Consider the following 14,016-nt stretch of genomic DNA (forward strand, 5'->3'; position numbering starts at 1 on the left):
GCAGCACATTCCCCTCCCCTAATCCAGCCAGAGCCCCCCACCCCCAAAGCTGAAGCTGCTTGGGGCGCTAGGGGTCTTAAGGTGCAGCCTGAGGTGGGTGGGTGGGGGGCGGGGCGGATAGATACAACTTGTCCAAGGTCATCTGGCCAGCAAATGGTGGAGCGACCACTAGCTCACCTGTCACTCCCCCTCCCCCTCCTGCACCCCTCTAAACGGGCACCAGCTCTCCCATTTGCACCCCCTGTCCCCAGCAGCACCCCCACTCTGGGTTTCCGGAACCCTCACACGCAGCCCAGGTTCCTCCGGTCTGTGCAGGGGAGACCCTCTGCCCCCTTCACGAGGGTCCTTCTCCCTGGGGCCAGCTGTGGGGGTCTCCCACCTTCTGTCCTGCCGAGACCCCTGGGCCCCCTCCAATGGGCTTCACTCCCGTTGCCCCCCTCCACTCCAGGCTCCCCTCCCCTCTTCTGGAGGGGCTGCCGAGCTTCTTGAGCCCTGTCCCGGGGGCCCCTTAGCTACTGGGGGGGACACTGAAACTCCACTCAGAGATCCTCTTATTTCTGTCCTCCTCCGTCGTGTCCGCCCTGCCTCCATTCAGGATCGCCTCGCTCCCTCCCCCTATTCCCCGGTGGCTGCAGACACTCTGCACCCCTTTATCCTGAGGGCCTCTCTAACGATTAGGAAAACCTTGTGCCCCCCGTTTCATGCAGCCATCCCCTCATCCTACTGACGAGGGAGTGCTCCGTCGCTCCATCCCCAAGGCGCCCTGCCCCTATGCCCAGCAACTCTCCCCGTCCTCTCCTCGTTCCAGTCCCTTTTCTGATTCGGAAAACAGCAGCAGGGTCTTCCGATTCGGCACCCGGGGGTCCCCGCCGGTCCACTCTGGGAATCCTCTACCCCCCTGACCTGACCTCGTGGCGGCGGGGAGGGGGCTCTTCCGGCTCCTCGCGTATTCCCCTTCACTCCCTGGTCTCCCCTGCCCCGCCCCTCTCACTGCGGCGGAGCCGGCCAGCCCCGGGGCAGCAGGGGAGGAGGCGGGCGGGGCCCTCCTCCCCCGCACCCCCCCAACTGCCGGGGGCTGGACTCGGCCCCGCTGCTATAAAAGGGCCGCGCCGTCCCGGAGCTGCCGCAGTGCCACCCGCCCCGTCCCAGCCCCAGGCGCCCGCGCTCCGCCCGCAGCCTGACCTGCTCCAGCCATGATGAGCTTCGGCGGCGCCGACGCGCTGCTGGGCGCCCCGTTCGGGTCGCTGCACGGAGGCGGCAGCCTGCACTACGCGCTGGCTCGGAAGGGCGGCGCGGGCGGAGCGCGCTCGGCCGCCGGCTCGTCGAGCGGCTTCCACTCGTGGGCGCGGACGTCCGTGAGCTCCGTGTCGGCCCCGCCGGGCCGTTTCCGCGGCGCGGCCGTCGCCTCGAGCACCGACTCGCTGGACACGCTGAGCAACGGGCCGGAGGGCGGCGTGATGGCGGTGGCGGCGCGCAGCGAGAAGGAGCAGCTGCAGGTGCTGAACGACCGCTTCGCGGGCTACATCGACAAGGTGCGGCAGCTCGAGGCGCACAACCGCAACCTGGAGGGCGAGGCGGCGGCGCTGCGGCAGCAGCAGGCGGGGCGCGCGGCCATGGGCGAGCTGTACGAGCGCGAGGTGCGGGAGATGCGCGGCGTCGTGCTGCGCCTGGGCGCCGCGCGCGGCCAGCTGCGCCTGGAGCAGGAGCACCTGCTCGAGGACATCGCGCACGTGCGGCAGCGCCTGGACGACGAGGCCCGGCAGCGCGAGGAGGCCGAGGCGGCGGCGCGCGCGCTCGTGCGCTTTGCGCAGGAGGCCGAGGCGGCGCGCGCCGAGCTGCAGAAGAAGGTGCAGTCCCTGCAGGAGGAGTGCGGCTACCTGCGGCGCCACCACCAGGAGGAGGTGGGCGAGCTGCTCAGCCAGATCCAGGGCTGCGGCGTCGCGCAGGCACAGGCCCAGGCCGACGCGCGCGACGCCCTCAAGTGCGACGTGACGTCCGCGCTGCGCGAGATCCGCGCTCAGCTCGAAGGCCACACGGTGCAAAGCACGTTGCAGTCCGAGGAGTGGTTCAGAGGTTCGCAAGCGCGCGGGGATGGGGGGAGGAAGGGGCTCCCCCTGCTGGTCCGGCGGGGAGGGGCGGGGTGGGTGGCGTGATACCAGGGGACGCTGGTGGACGCTGCGAGAAGGTGGCTGGAGAGAGTACATTGCTCAGCTTCCCCATGCAAAGTTCATAACCCTTAGTTAAAGAACGGTTTCCCTCTGGGTCTCATGTGGGATGTCTCCAACCCCCGTCAAGTATGACTTCACCTTTGGCTGCCCTCCTCCAGGGGCCTTAAGCTTGTCCTTTAACTCTGGGGCCCTCCTGGTCTCCCCCTCCCCCCCTGCAGTTAGGTAAGTCCACTCCGAGGCCCCTTCACATCAGGTTCCCTCTATAGCTCCGAAGCAATGCTGGCGTCTAGTCACGAACTCACAAGCGCTGGGGACTCTCTTTGCCCTCAAAGTAACTTGCCTTCCCTGTTCTGTGGCCCACCCCCCTTTTCTGGACACGGCAGGGGACGGACTCCATTCTTCTGATCCCCATCAGGCTCCTCCTCACTCATTTCGGGAGAAGTGGGGCATTCTCACATCCTTTCTCCCTGGGGGGGGGGGGGTGGGGGGGGCATCACTACAAACAATTGGCACCTGAGACCGAGGTGGCCGGTGAACCCTACAATGTCCCCTCTCCTCGCCTGGGAAACTGGGAGCCTCCCAAATCCGTAGCCCTCCCCCAACTCCAAGCTGCCCTGAGTCAGCAAGATTGCAGCTGCAGCAGCTCTGAAGCTGTTTCCAGCAGCTGCAGGGTGACCTTGACCGATGCTGCTTTCTCTGGTTTTCATTTCTATTTTATTTGGGTTGAAAGATGGGGGTGGACCACCTGGGCTTCTTACTCTGGGAAGCTCCATGATCCACCGCTTCCTCCCCCACCGCAAATGTAAAACTTGAGGCATTGTTCCTGGGAGAGGGTGCAGGGGTTTCAATGATTTCCAAACGGGTCTGTGATCACAGTGGGTAAGAACCCTCACCCATCAGGATGGTTTCTAAATCTTTACCAGCGTTATAGGGGAAGCCAGGAAAGCTGGGATTTGGATGCACACTTTTCCCGTTTTTGTTTCTGTTTTTTTCCACTTCTCTGCAGCAAGGCTCCTCCTGGAGCAAACCCCTCTGTTCTCTCCGGCTTTGCCCTTCATACCAGCAAACCAGCCTAGGCTTCTGGCCCATCCAGCTGGCTTCCCTTCTTCCTCCCACACTCCCAACGCAGGCCCTGGCTGTCGCTGTCTCAGGAGTCAGGATGTTCACTTTCAGGAGATGTAGACTAGTCTCTAGACCTCCGCCGGCCCCGGAAGGTCTGGGAACCAGCAGCCCTGTGCTTGCAGGGGCCAGGTGTGGCTGCCCTGGGCTCAGGGGCTCCAGTGCAGCCAGGTGGAGGAAGGAAGGGGCAGAGGAGCTGGCACGCAGGCCCCAGGCTCTGCAGTGACCTTGGGCTCTGCACAGCAGAAACCTGCAAGGAAGGGGCTGTGGCTACATGGTGGCTCACAGCACCCTCCTCTCTTCAAAGGTCAAAGGCTCATAAGCTTATTCCGCCTTAAGTTCAGAGTTAAACTCGGAGTCCCAAGCTCAGAGTGAAGCCAGGTTTCACATCGGAACCCCCAGCACTGCCAGCCCTTGCTGGGTAGCTAAACCAGGCATTAGGATCAGAAATGGGGGTTTCCTCTCTCCTCTGCCCTGTAGGGTTTCTGGATCCTGAGTCGAGGAGACAGTCTAATCTTTGGAGCCATGTAGACACTAGATTTGAGTCCCAGCTCTGCCACTCACTAGCTGGGTAGCCTTGGGCAGTAGTCCTTTGCCTATCATGCAAGATAGGATGAGTTAAGCATCAGGATGGCACTCAGCACCCAGTAGGTCCTCAACCTATGTGTGTCCCCTTCTGGAGCTGGGCAGTGGAACACGTATCCAGGTGTGTCTAACTCCATGCTGTCCCCTCTCCCCCAGTGAGGCTGGACCGACTGTCGGAGGCAGCCAAGGTGAACACAGATGCCATGCGCTCGGCACAGGAGGAGATAAGTGAGTACCGGCGCCAGTTGCAGGCCAGGACCACCGAGCTGGAGGCACTCAAAGGCACGAAGGACTCGCTGGAGAGGCAGCGCTCTGAGCTGGAGGACCGTCATCAAGCCGACATCGCCTCCTACCAGGTGGGCAGGGTGGGGGTAGAGAGCCAGACTGTCTCACTGGGTTGGGTGACCTTGACCTTGGGTAAGTCACTGTCCTCTGAACAGGGTTGTAGTGATGGAGAACATGGGCCTTGGAGTCAGGCATACCAGATATACCAGTATGTCTTTCTAGGTATGTGACTCCAGGAAATTTAACTGCCTCCCCAACTCTGAATTCCTTCAATGAAAAAGGAAAAAAAAAAAAGAAAAAAAAGAATGGCTACAGAGAGAGCAATATTGATAAACTACATGCCCCCTACTGAGATTGAGCCTGCAACCCAGGCATGAGCCGTGACCTGGAATCAAACTGGCAACCTTTTGGTGCACAGGACAATGCCCAACCAACTGAGCCCACCCCCCTACTTTGCTCTGGCCAGTTTGGCTCACTGGATAGAGCGGCGGTCCGTGGACTGAAGGGTCCCGGGTTCGATTCTAGTCAAGGACATGTACCTTGGTTGCAGGCTTGGTCCCCACTTGGGGCACGGGTGGGAGGCAACCAATCGATATTTCTGTCTTTCCCCTCCCTTCCACTCTCTCTCAAAATCAATGGAAAAATATCCTCAGGTGAGAATTAACAACAAAAAAGAATGCCTACTTTGCAGAGCTCTGAAGATTAAAGACATAGACGACCTTTCTAAGAGATGAGAGTGGATGTTCTTAGCAGGGTTTGCTCACAAAAGGGCATTTGGTGAATAATAACCAACGTCTGTGAGTGTGGGTCACCGGGGAAGGCCTTGGCAGACTCCCTATTAAAGACAACTGGCTTAAGAAAACGGCACGTTTGCCCGGCCGGCTGGCTCAGTGGTTGAGCATTGACCTGTGAACCAGGAGGTCAAGATTCGATTCCCAGTCAGGACACGTGTCTGGGTTGTGGGCTCGATCCCCAGTGAGGGGCGTGCAGGAGGCAGCCGATCAATGATTCTCTCTCCCTCTCTTCTCTGAAATCAATAAAAACAAACAAACAAAACAACCTCCCTCTCCCCGGGCACTTTTAAAGCACTTATGCAGATAATATGTGGTGATGATAGAAATTTGAGAAAACCAAGACAATAAAAAGGAGGCAATAAAAGTCAGCCATAATGGTTTCTTTTAAGCAGTGGTTACATGGGCCAGGGGACAAGGAAGCAGCTTCAACTCCTACTTAGCTTCTGTGTATCATCTCAGTTGTCAACAACAGGTGCCTCCTGAGCCCTTGACTGTGTGGCGGGCACTTTGGAGAATGGGAGAGCCAATAGGGAGCCAGAGCAGCATTTTCTAAGCTTAAGAGATCTGCAAACATTCAACCACCGTCCTACTGGCCAGTGATAACCCTTGTTGGAGCCTGGTGTGTGTCATTCCAGAACATTCCCCAGGCTGAGGCTATATCCATAGCTGAACGTTTGTTCCACGTGGTTTCCATGTCCGTAAAGGAGGCCCTCATGGCTTTGCCAGGGTGGGTGCGGGCTGGGTCAGGGCTGCTTTGGATTGCACGGCCCGGGCCCGGTCTCTCTGGTGCTGAGGGCCAGGTGTTGGCTGGGGCGTGAGGGGTATGTGACCTGTCGCCCTCAGGACGCTATCCAGCAGCTGGACGCTGAGCTGAGGAACACCAAGTGGGAGATGGCAGCCCAGCTCCGAGAGTATCAGGACTTGCTCAATGTCAAGATGGCTCTGGATATTGAGATTGCGGCTTACAGGTGAGGTGGGCCGGGGGCCTTCAGGGTGGTGGGGAGCCCTTGTACTCTTATGAGGAGCTAAGCCTGGGGTTCCAAGCCCCCCATGAGGGCAGCCTGCCTGTCTTAGAGATTTTTTTTATTGTGGTAAAATATACATAATATAAAATTTGCCACTTAACCATTTTTATTTATTTTTTATTTTGAAAATATATATATTTTAAATATATTTTTATTGATTTCAGAGAGGAAGGAAGAGGTAGAGATAGAAACATCAATGATGAGAATCATTGATCGGCTGCCTCCTGCATGCCCCCTACTGGGGATCTAGCCCGCAACCAGAGCATGTGCCCTTGACCAGAATCGAACCCGAGACCTTCCAGTCCGCAGTCCAATGCTCTATCCATTGAGCCAAACCAGCTAGGGCTAAATATATTTTATTGATTTTTCACAGAGAGGAAGGGAGAGGGATAGAGTGTTAGAAACATCGATGAGAGAGAAACATTGATCAGCTACCTCCTGTACACCCCCCCACTGGGGATGTGCCCACAACCAAGGTACATGCCCTTGACCGGAATGGAACCTGGGACCCTTCAGTCCGCAGGCTGACGCTCTATCCACTGAGCCAAACCGGTTAGGGCGCCACTTAACCATTTTTAAATATACAGTCCCATGGCATTAAGTACATTTACATTATTGTGCAACCATCTATCTCCAGAACATTTTTCATCATCTCAATCTGAAACTCGGTTGAGTTTTCTCCACACTCATTTCCTCCATTCTCTCAGTCCTGGCAACCACCATTGTACTTTCTGAGACAAAAAAAATATATATTGTGTGTGTTTCTTTGTTAATCCTCACCTAAGGATATTTTTGTTAATCCTCACCTGAGGATATATATAAATATATTTTAGAGAGAGTGGAAGAGAGGGGGAAGGCAGAAACATTGATGTGAGACACATCAATTGGTTGCCTCCCACATGTGCCCTAATGGGGGTTGGGGGTATGTGCCCCTGACTGGAATCAAACCCAGGACCCTTCAATCTGCAGGCTGACACTCTATCCACTGAGCCAAACCAGCCCGGGCTGAGACAAAAACCTTAAGAGTGGCTTATGTTCATCCTGACAGTGACTTAGAGGGTTAAAGCTCCTCACTCCCTCCCCAAATGCAGCCGAGAGGCCTGTTTTGCAGGGAAAAGAGGTACTTGAGTGCAGGGTCCTTTACAATTGTCTCTTAAGCATAGAGTTTCTTGGCTCTCTGAGCAGGTGTTTTTTGGGGAAATGAAATAGGAGTGATAATAACAATACTTTTGGAGGGAGCATTTGAAATCTTGCTCCCAGCATGTCGTCAGTTTGGCTCAAATAAACTCAGAAATTCTCAAAACAGCCTGGCTGCCATGGATCAGTGGTTAAGCATCAACCTATGAACCAGAAGATCAAGGTTCAATTCCCTGTCAGGCATATGTATGCCTGGGTTGTGGGCTGGATCCCAGTGTGGGGCATACAGTATATATACATACACACACACACACACACACACACACACACACACACAGTATATATACATACACACACACACACACACACACACACACACACAGTATATATACATACACACACACACACACACACACACACACACACACACACACACACATATATCCTATTCCTAAAACTCAAAGGATGAGAATACAAGGTGACAGGAGATCCTTGAAATTCAAATAGGAACATTCTTAGACCTCTTAAACCCAAATTTGTAAGTATGAAATTGTCTTCTTAGGCTCCCAACTTTCTCTTAGTTGAGGAATAATAAATATAAATTTTGTTAAAGTAGGCACTCTCTCTTAAGGGTAATTTTTCAAGGAAAAGGAGGTGTTTTATCTCATAAGTTGCAGCCTTTGCTGCATTAAACAAGAACAGTGCCATTGAGGTGTGGACTCCTGGGATGATTTACTAAGGGACTCGCTCCCTTCTCGAAGTGCCCATTATTCATATTCCTTCCTCTGCCGAAGTCCCCATCATTGGACACTGTGAACCTTCAGAGGAAACCAGGAAGACCCCCCAGTTACCGACCTGCTTTGAGTTCATATTAATGTGCTCCGTTATCCGTTCTGCAGAAAACTCCTGGAGGGTGAAGAGTGTCGGATTGGCTTTGGTCCCTTCTCCCTTCCAGAAGGACTCCCTAGAGTCCCTTCCACGGCCACGCACATAAAGGTCAAAAGTGAAGAGAAGATCAGGGTGGTAGAAAAGTCAGAGAAGGAAACGGTGATCGTGGAGGAACAGACAGAGGAGATACAAGTGACCGAAGAAGTGACTGAAGAAGAGGAGAAAGAGGCCAAAGAGGAGGAGGGCGAGGAGGAACAGGGAGAAGAGGAGGAAGCAGAAGAGGCTGCATCCCCAGAGAAGGAGGACAAGTCTCCAGAGAAGGAAGAGGCTAAATCACCAGCCAAGGCCGAGACCCCCATGAAAGAAGAAGCAAAATCGCCAGCTGAGGTGAAGTCCCCTGAGCAGGCCAAGTCCCCAGTGAAGGAAGAGGCTAAGTCCCCAGCAAAGGAGGAAGCCAAGTCCCCAACTGAGGTCAAATCCCCAGAGAAGGCCAAGACCCCAGTGAAGGAAGAAGCAAAATCTCCATCTGAGGTCAAATCCCCAGAGAAGGCCAAGACCCCAGTGAAGGAAGAAGCAAAATCGCCATCTGAGGTCAAATCCCCAGAGAAGGCCAAGACCCCAGTGAAGGAAGAAGCAAAATCGCCATCTGAGGTCAAATCCCCGGAAAAGGCCAGGTCTCCGATGAAGGAAGAAGCTAAGTCCCCTGAGAAGGCCAAGACTCTTGATGTGAAGTCCCCAGGAGCCAAGACCCCAGTGAAGGAGGAAGTAAGGTCCCCTGCAGACATCAAGTCACCCGTAAAGCCCAAAAGTCCTGGCAAGGAGGAGGTCAAGTCCCCGGAGAAGGTCAAATCTCCCGTGAAGGAGGCGGCCAAGGCTCCTGAGAAAGAGGTCTCCAAGAAGGAAGAGGCGAAGTCCCCCATGAAGGAAGAAGAGAAACCTCAGGAGGTGAAAGTCAAAGAGCCACCAAAGAAGGCGGAGAAAGAGAAAGCTCCAGCCACACCAAAAACCGAGGAGAAGGACAGCAAGAAAGATGAGGCGCCCAAGAAGGAGGCTCCCAGGCCCGAGGTCCAGGAGAAGCCCAAAGAACCCGTAGCCGAGGCCAAGAAGGAAGAGGCTGAGAAGAAAAAAGCAGTGACTCCCGAGAAGGAGGCTCCTGCCAAGGAGAAGGAAGAGGCGAAAGCCAAAGAGAAGACGGAGGTGGACAAGAAGGAACCAGATGACGCCAAGGCCAAAGGACCCGGCAAAGCGGCAGAGAAGGGGCCAGAAAAGCCAAAGAAGGAAGAGACGTCGGCGGCACCCGAGAAAAAAGATGCCAAGGAGGAGAAGGCCGCAGAGGCCAAGAAGCCCGAGGAGAAACCCAAACCAGAGGCCCAAGCCAAGGAAGAGCCGAGCAAGGAGGCCGCCGCACCCAGCAAAGCCAAGACGGAAAAGGCCGAGAAGTCCTCGAGCACAGACCACAAAGACAGCAGGCCCCCAGAGAAGGCCGCAGGAGACAAGGCCGCCAAGGGGGAGAAGTAGGGAGAAAGGAACATCCAGAGCATCCAAAGAAACTCAGGAGGGTCTGGGAGTTCAAGGGTCGGCATAATAAATTTTCTTTTTTTCCCCTCCCTTTTCTTTATATAAGAAACGCTGCTTAGATGGTGGGGCTCTCCCTCACCAAACAAGAAGTTGTTAGCAATATGTTACCAAGGAAGGGCACTCCCCGCCCCGGGCCCCCGTACCCCAAACCCTCCCCAGGCGATGGACCATTATGTTATGATAGCTTATGTAGCGGAATGTGATATATGCCGAATGAATGCCACACGTTAACACTTGACTGTAAAAACTTCTCCCTCCTCTCCAAATAAGTGCATTTATTTCCTGTATGTGCAACTGACAGGTGACCGCAATAATGAATGAGCAGTTAGAAACACATTATGCTTGAGATGTCTTAACCTATTCCCAAATGCCTTCTGTTTTCCAAAGGAGTGGTCAGGCCCGCGCCCAGAGCTCGCTCCTGGAAGAGCTGGAGTGGGTGGGGCTGGGCACTGAACCATGCCAGGGCGCACTTTTCCACCGGAGACCACTTTCAATTGCTTCCGTGCAATAAAAACAAGTGCTTATGAAATGAAAACGCTGCTGCTGTTACTTATTCTCCCCCGTCGCAGGCCAGGGGACAGAACCAAGGGAGGTTTGGATGTCACAAGATACAGGACTGAGCAAGCATCAGGGGTCTCTTGAAATTCTGGGACCAACCTCTCTTCTATTTCTTCCTGAGCACAAACCAGGTGCCAGGCAGTGTGCTAGATGCTTTATGTTTATGACCTTACAGACAGGTGGCCTGGTGCATGGTTTATGGATCACCTACATCGGCATCATCTGGGAGCCTTATACAAAGGCTTGATTCCAACTTTAGATCTGTCATTAACCCTTGTTCTGGGAGTTGCTTCTTTCCCTGCCCCAACCAGATGGTTCTTAGCCACTGTAGGATATTACAGATGATGTAACCTATAGACTTTAAAAAATATATATATATATTTTATTGACTTTTTACAGAGAGGAAGGGAGAGGGATAGAGTTAGAAACATCGATCAGCCACCTCCTGCACATCCCCCACCAAGGATGTGCCCGCAACCAACGTACATGCCCTTGACTGGAATCGAACGCAGGACCCTTCAGTCCGCAGGCCAGCGCTCTACCCACTGAGCCAAACCAGTCAGGGCCCGTAACCTATAGCCTTAAACACTATTATGGATTGCTACCACAGACTAGAGACGGAGGAGACATGACGACTCAATGCAATGTGCTCTCCTGGATCTCAGAACACTAGTAGACAAACTAGTGAACAGCCAATAGCCTATAGTCCACTTAATAGTAATGTACCAACATTGATCTCTTAGTTGTGACAGTGTACCATGAACGTGTATGTTAACATTAGAGGGAGCTGAGAGAGGGTGTTCAGGTACTCCCTATAAGTACTATCTTTGCAACTTTTCAGTAAGTTAAAAATCATTTCAAAATAATTTTTTTAAATTGATATATCAAGAGATTACATATGATTAAAAACACAGAGGTAAATACCAGAGTCTATGACCTGGAGCTGAAGATAGGGGTTGGGGAGAGGAGGCAAAGACCTCTGTGCATTATTATCAACAGATTGTAACTAAAGAACTAGGGACCAAAACATCATTCATTCATTCATTCATTCATTCATTCTAAAATATATTTTACCAATTTCAGAGAGGAGGGGATGAGAGATAGAAACATCATTGATGAGAGGGAATCATTGATTGGCTGCCTCCTGCACACCCTGGACCTGGGATTAAGCCCACAACCTGGCACGTGCCCTGACTGGGAATCAAACCGTGATCTGGTTCCGGGCTCAATGCTCAACCACTAAGCACACTCAGTGGCTCATCAGCATTATTTCTGTTGCAAGTAGTCAAAACGGAACTAAACTAGTTTAAGCAAAATACTACTGCTACTAATAATTGATAATAAAAACTGTATTATTTTACATAACCAAGCAGCTTAAGAAGTTTGCATTGCTTCAGCTCTAGCTGGATCCGGGGGAAATCTCAAATGATTGTTCTCCAAGATGCTGCCCACTCCCTTTGCCATCTCTTGGCTGCTTTCGTGTAGGCTCAATTCTCAGGCAGGACCTCTCCCTGTGGTCTCCAGCTTTAGGCTTACATTCCACCCGTTTAGCAAACTTGGGGGGAAAAGAACTCTGTTCAGTATTCTGGGGAAAGTCCAGGGGTTGGTTCTCATTGGGCTGGTGTGGATAAAAGGGGTCTTCTGGATTAATTTGTAAAGTTAGGAGGCAAGCGGGGAAGAACACAATGGAGAGACTAGAAGATAAGAAATCAAGAACAGGGATGGCAGCTTTAAAAAGGCAAGGAACCTGGGCAGAGTCCCTCCCAGGCAGAGACCACCAGAAAGGGCCTGCAGTCTGGGATGTGTCCCAGGGAAGGCAAGGCCAATCCAGCCCCTGTGAGCTACTTAACTGAACCGTTTGTGACTTGGTTGGACAGACTAGCGGGAGGGCTTGGCTTGTTCCGGGCTTCCCACTAGTTTTAAAACCCTCTCCGTAAGGCCAAAGGATTCTTTTGTTCAGCCTTCTCCTCCAAGGAAGAAAAACTCTCTTCCGGAGGGTGACAGGCTCTGACATCCCATCCCATCCCAAGCCTCCTCCCAGCCTTCACAAGCTGTTTGCAACCTTGTCCCGGCCACCGGTTACCGGAGACAAGCTTTTGTGCTGAGTCAGTTTGGCTGCCTTCCAGCCAAGAACGCAGTGGAGACTGCAATGCAGAGGCCATTAAAGGAACTATTTTTAGGCCCCATTTCAATCTTATTCAGCACAGGCGGCGAGATGCAAGGCCTGAAGGTGGCCAGACCAAGGGGATGCTGGCAGGGAGAGTCCCAGGCAAGTAGGTCAGAGAAAAGACAAGGAGATCTCATTCTGTGGAGAGGAAGAAGCAACCAGAGGCTCATACCGCTGCCCAAGGTGCAGACAGAAGAGGGGGAGCTGCTCACAGAGAAAGGGGTCCTTCTGCATTATTTGAGGAGTCACCAAAAAAATGAGGGAAGAAAGAACAGCAACTTCCAAAAAGGGACTAGGCAATATGCATCTGGGAGCTCGTTAAAAATACACTTCCTCAAGCCCATCTCGGGCCGACTGTGTCCTATTCGAGTGGGGCATGGGAAACTGCATTTCTAGTTGGCTCCCGGGATAGGTGCCTCCTACATGTTGAAGTTCAAGGACCTCTGGGTTGGAGAGGCTCCCTCTCTGGAATTCAAAGGAATGATGCAGGATGAGGGGAAGGAGAGGCACAGGCAGTGGAGGTTATTGAAGAGCCACCGGAGGTGCCCTTCTCCACTCCTCACCTCGCCGGGCTCGGGCTTCCACCTACAAAATGAAGGGCCCTGGCAGGGCTAGGAGTCTCCCAGTTCTTCCTCAAGAAATCCTTGTTGCCCTGACCGGTTTGGCTCAGTGGATAGAGCGTCGGTCTGCGGACTCAAGGGTCCCAGTTTCAATTCCATTCAAGGGCATGTACCTTGGTTGCGGGCACATCCCCAGTACAAAGTGCGCAGGAGGCAGCTGATCGATGTTTCTCTCTCATCGATGTTTCTAACTTTCTATCCCTCTCCCTTCCTCTCTGTAAAAAATCAATAAAATATATTAAAAAAAAAGAAATCCTTGTGTCTGGGTGCTCAGCGATCAGCTGAGAGGACAGGAGAATAACAGCTTTTATACCAGAGGTCCACTTACCCAAGGATAATCAGTACAAATCTACTTACAGTGAATACACGTACACTGGGACCAAACTTCAAAGTATGTTGTGGGAGAAAAAACACATCTGATTGGGACTATCACATAAATAAAATTTACATATACTGAAAGTTGCTAAGAGTAAATCTTAAAAAGTTCTTAACACATACACACACACACAACTTATTCTGGTGATCATTGTGCAATATACAAAAAACCAAGTTGTACACCTTAAACTTATACATTGTTATGTCAATTATATCTCAATAAAGCTGAAACTTATTTCATCTTATAGCTAGCATACTTTAGGCTATACTTGCAACTAGGTAATAATTCTTAGATATTTTTCCATCTTTATATCTGACTTGTTAAAATGAATAAAGAATGAACAGGGCACTGATTTGGAGGAGTGTAACTTTTCAGATGAACCTGCCCAGGAACACTTGATGCCACCATTCATTTCGTTCGACTTTTGCAGGATTACAAAGCGGTAATTTTGCAAACATTTTAGAAGGTGCTATCTATTTCCCCAGGACTTCTTAATCCTTTGAGAGTCAAATCATTATTTCTGGAGGCACTCAGCCTGTCTTCATCATGAAGATTCTCAGATGCCACCTGGCCTCACTCTGCCAGAGCCTCACTGAGTGGTAGCTCTGCATGCGTCCCCAAAACCACTCATCAACTTCACCAAATCCTGCACGATTTACAATTATTCTTTGTGATGTATTTGTCTCCTATTTGCACTGCACTGTCAGACTTTCATG

General features: G+C 52.4%; 1 protein-coding gene across 1 annotated transcript; it reads left to right on the forward strand.

Moving 5' to 3' along the window:
* Positions 1–1,193: 1,193 nt before the first annotated feature.
* NEFH (neurofilament heavy chain) lies at positions 1,194–9,519 on the forward strand. The gene is made up of 4 exons (XM_054712703.1): positions 1,194–2,073; positions 4,029–4,228; positions 5,795–5,919; positions 8,013–9,519. The coding sequence occupies exons 1-4, from the start codon at positions 1,194–1,196 to the stop codon at positions 9,517–9,519; spliced, it is 2,712 nt and encodes a 903-aa protein (XP_054568678.1).
* The last annotated feature ends 4,497 nt before the right edge of the window (positions 9,520–14,016 follow it).

This window comes from Eptesicus fuscus, chromosome 23 (assembly GCF_027574615.1).
Source record: "Eptesicus fuscus isolate TK198812 chromosome 23, DD_ASM_mEF_20220401, whole genome shotgun sequence".
In the NCBI taxonomy this organism is placed as follows: Eukaryota; Metazoa; Chordata; class Mammalia; order Chiroptera; family Vespertilionidae; genus Eptesicus; species Eptesicus fuscus.

What these genes read in the sequence shown, in the direction of transcription:
- NEFH (XM_054712703.1), top strand. Translation starts at nt 1,194, where the DNA reads ATGATGAGCTTCGGCGGCGCCGACGCGCTGCTGGGCGCCCCGTTCGGG. An exon ending in GTCCGAGGAGTGGTTCAGAG is followed by an intron (nt 2,074 to 4,028) that starts GTTCGCAAGCGC and finishes CCTCTCCCCCAG; the next exon opens with TGAGGCTGGACCGACTGTCG. An exon ending in CCGACATCGCCTCCTACCAG is followed by an intron (nt 4,229 to 5,794) that starts GTGGGCAGGGTG and finishes TGTCGCCCTCAG; the next exon opens with GACGCTATCCAGCAGCTGGA.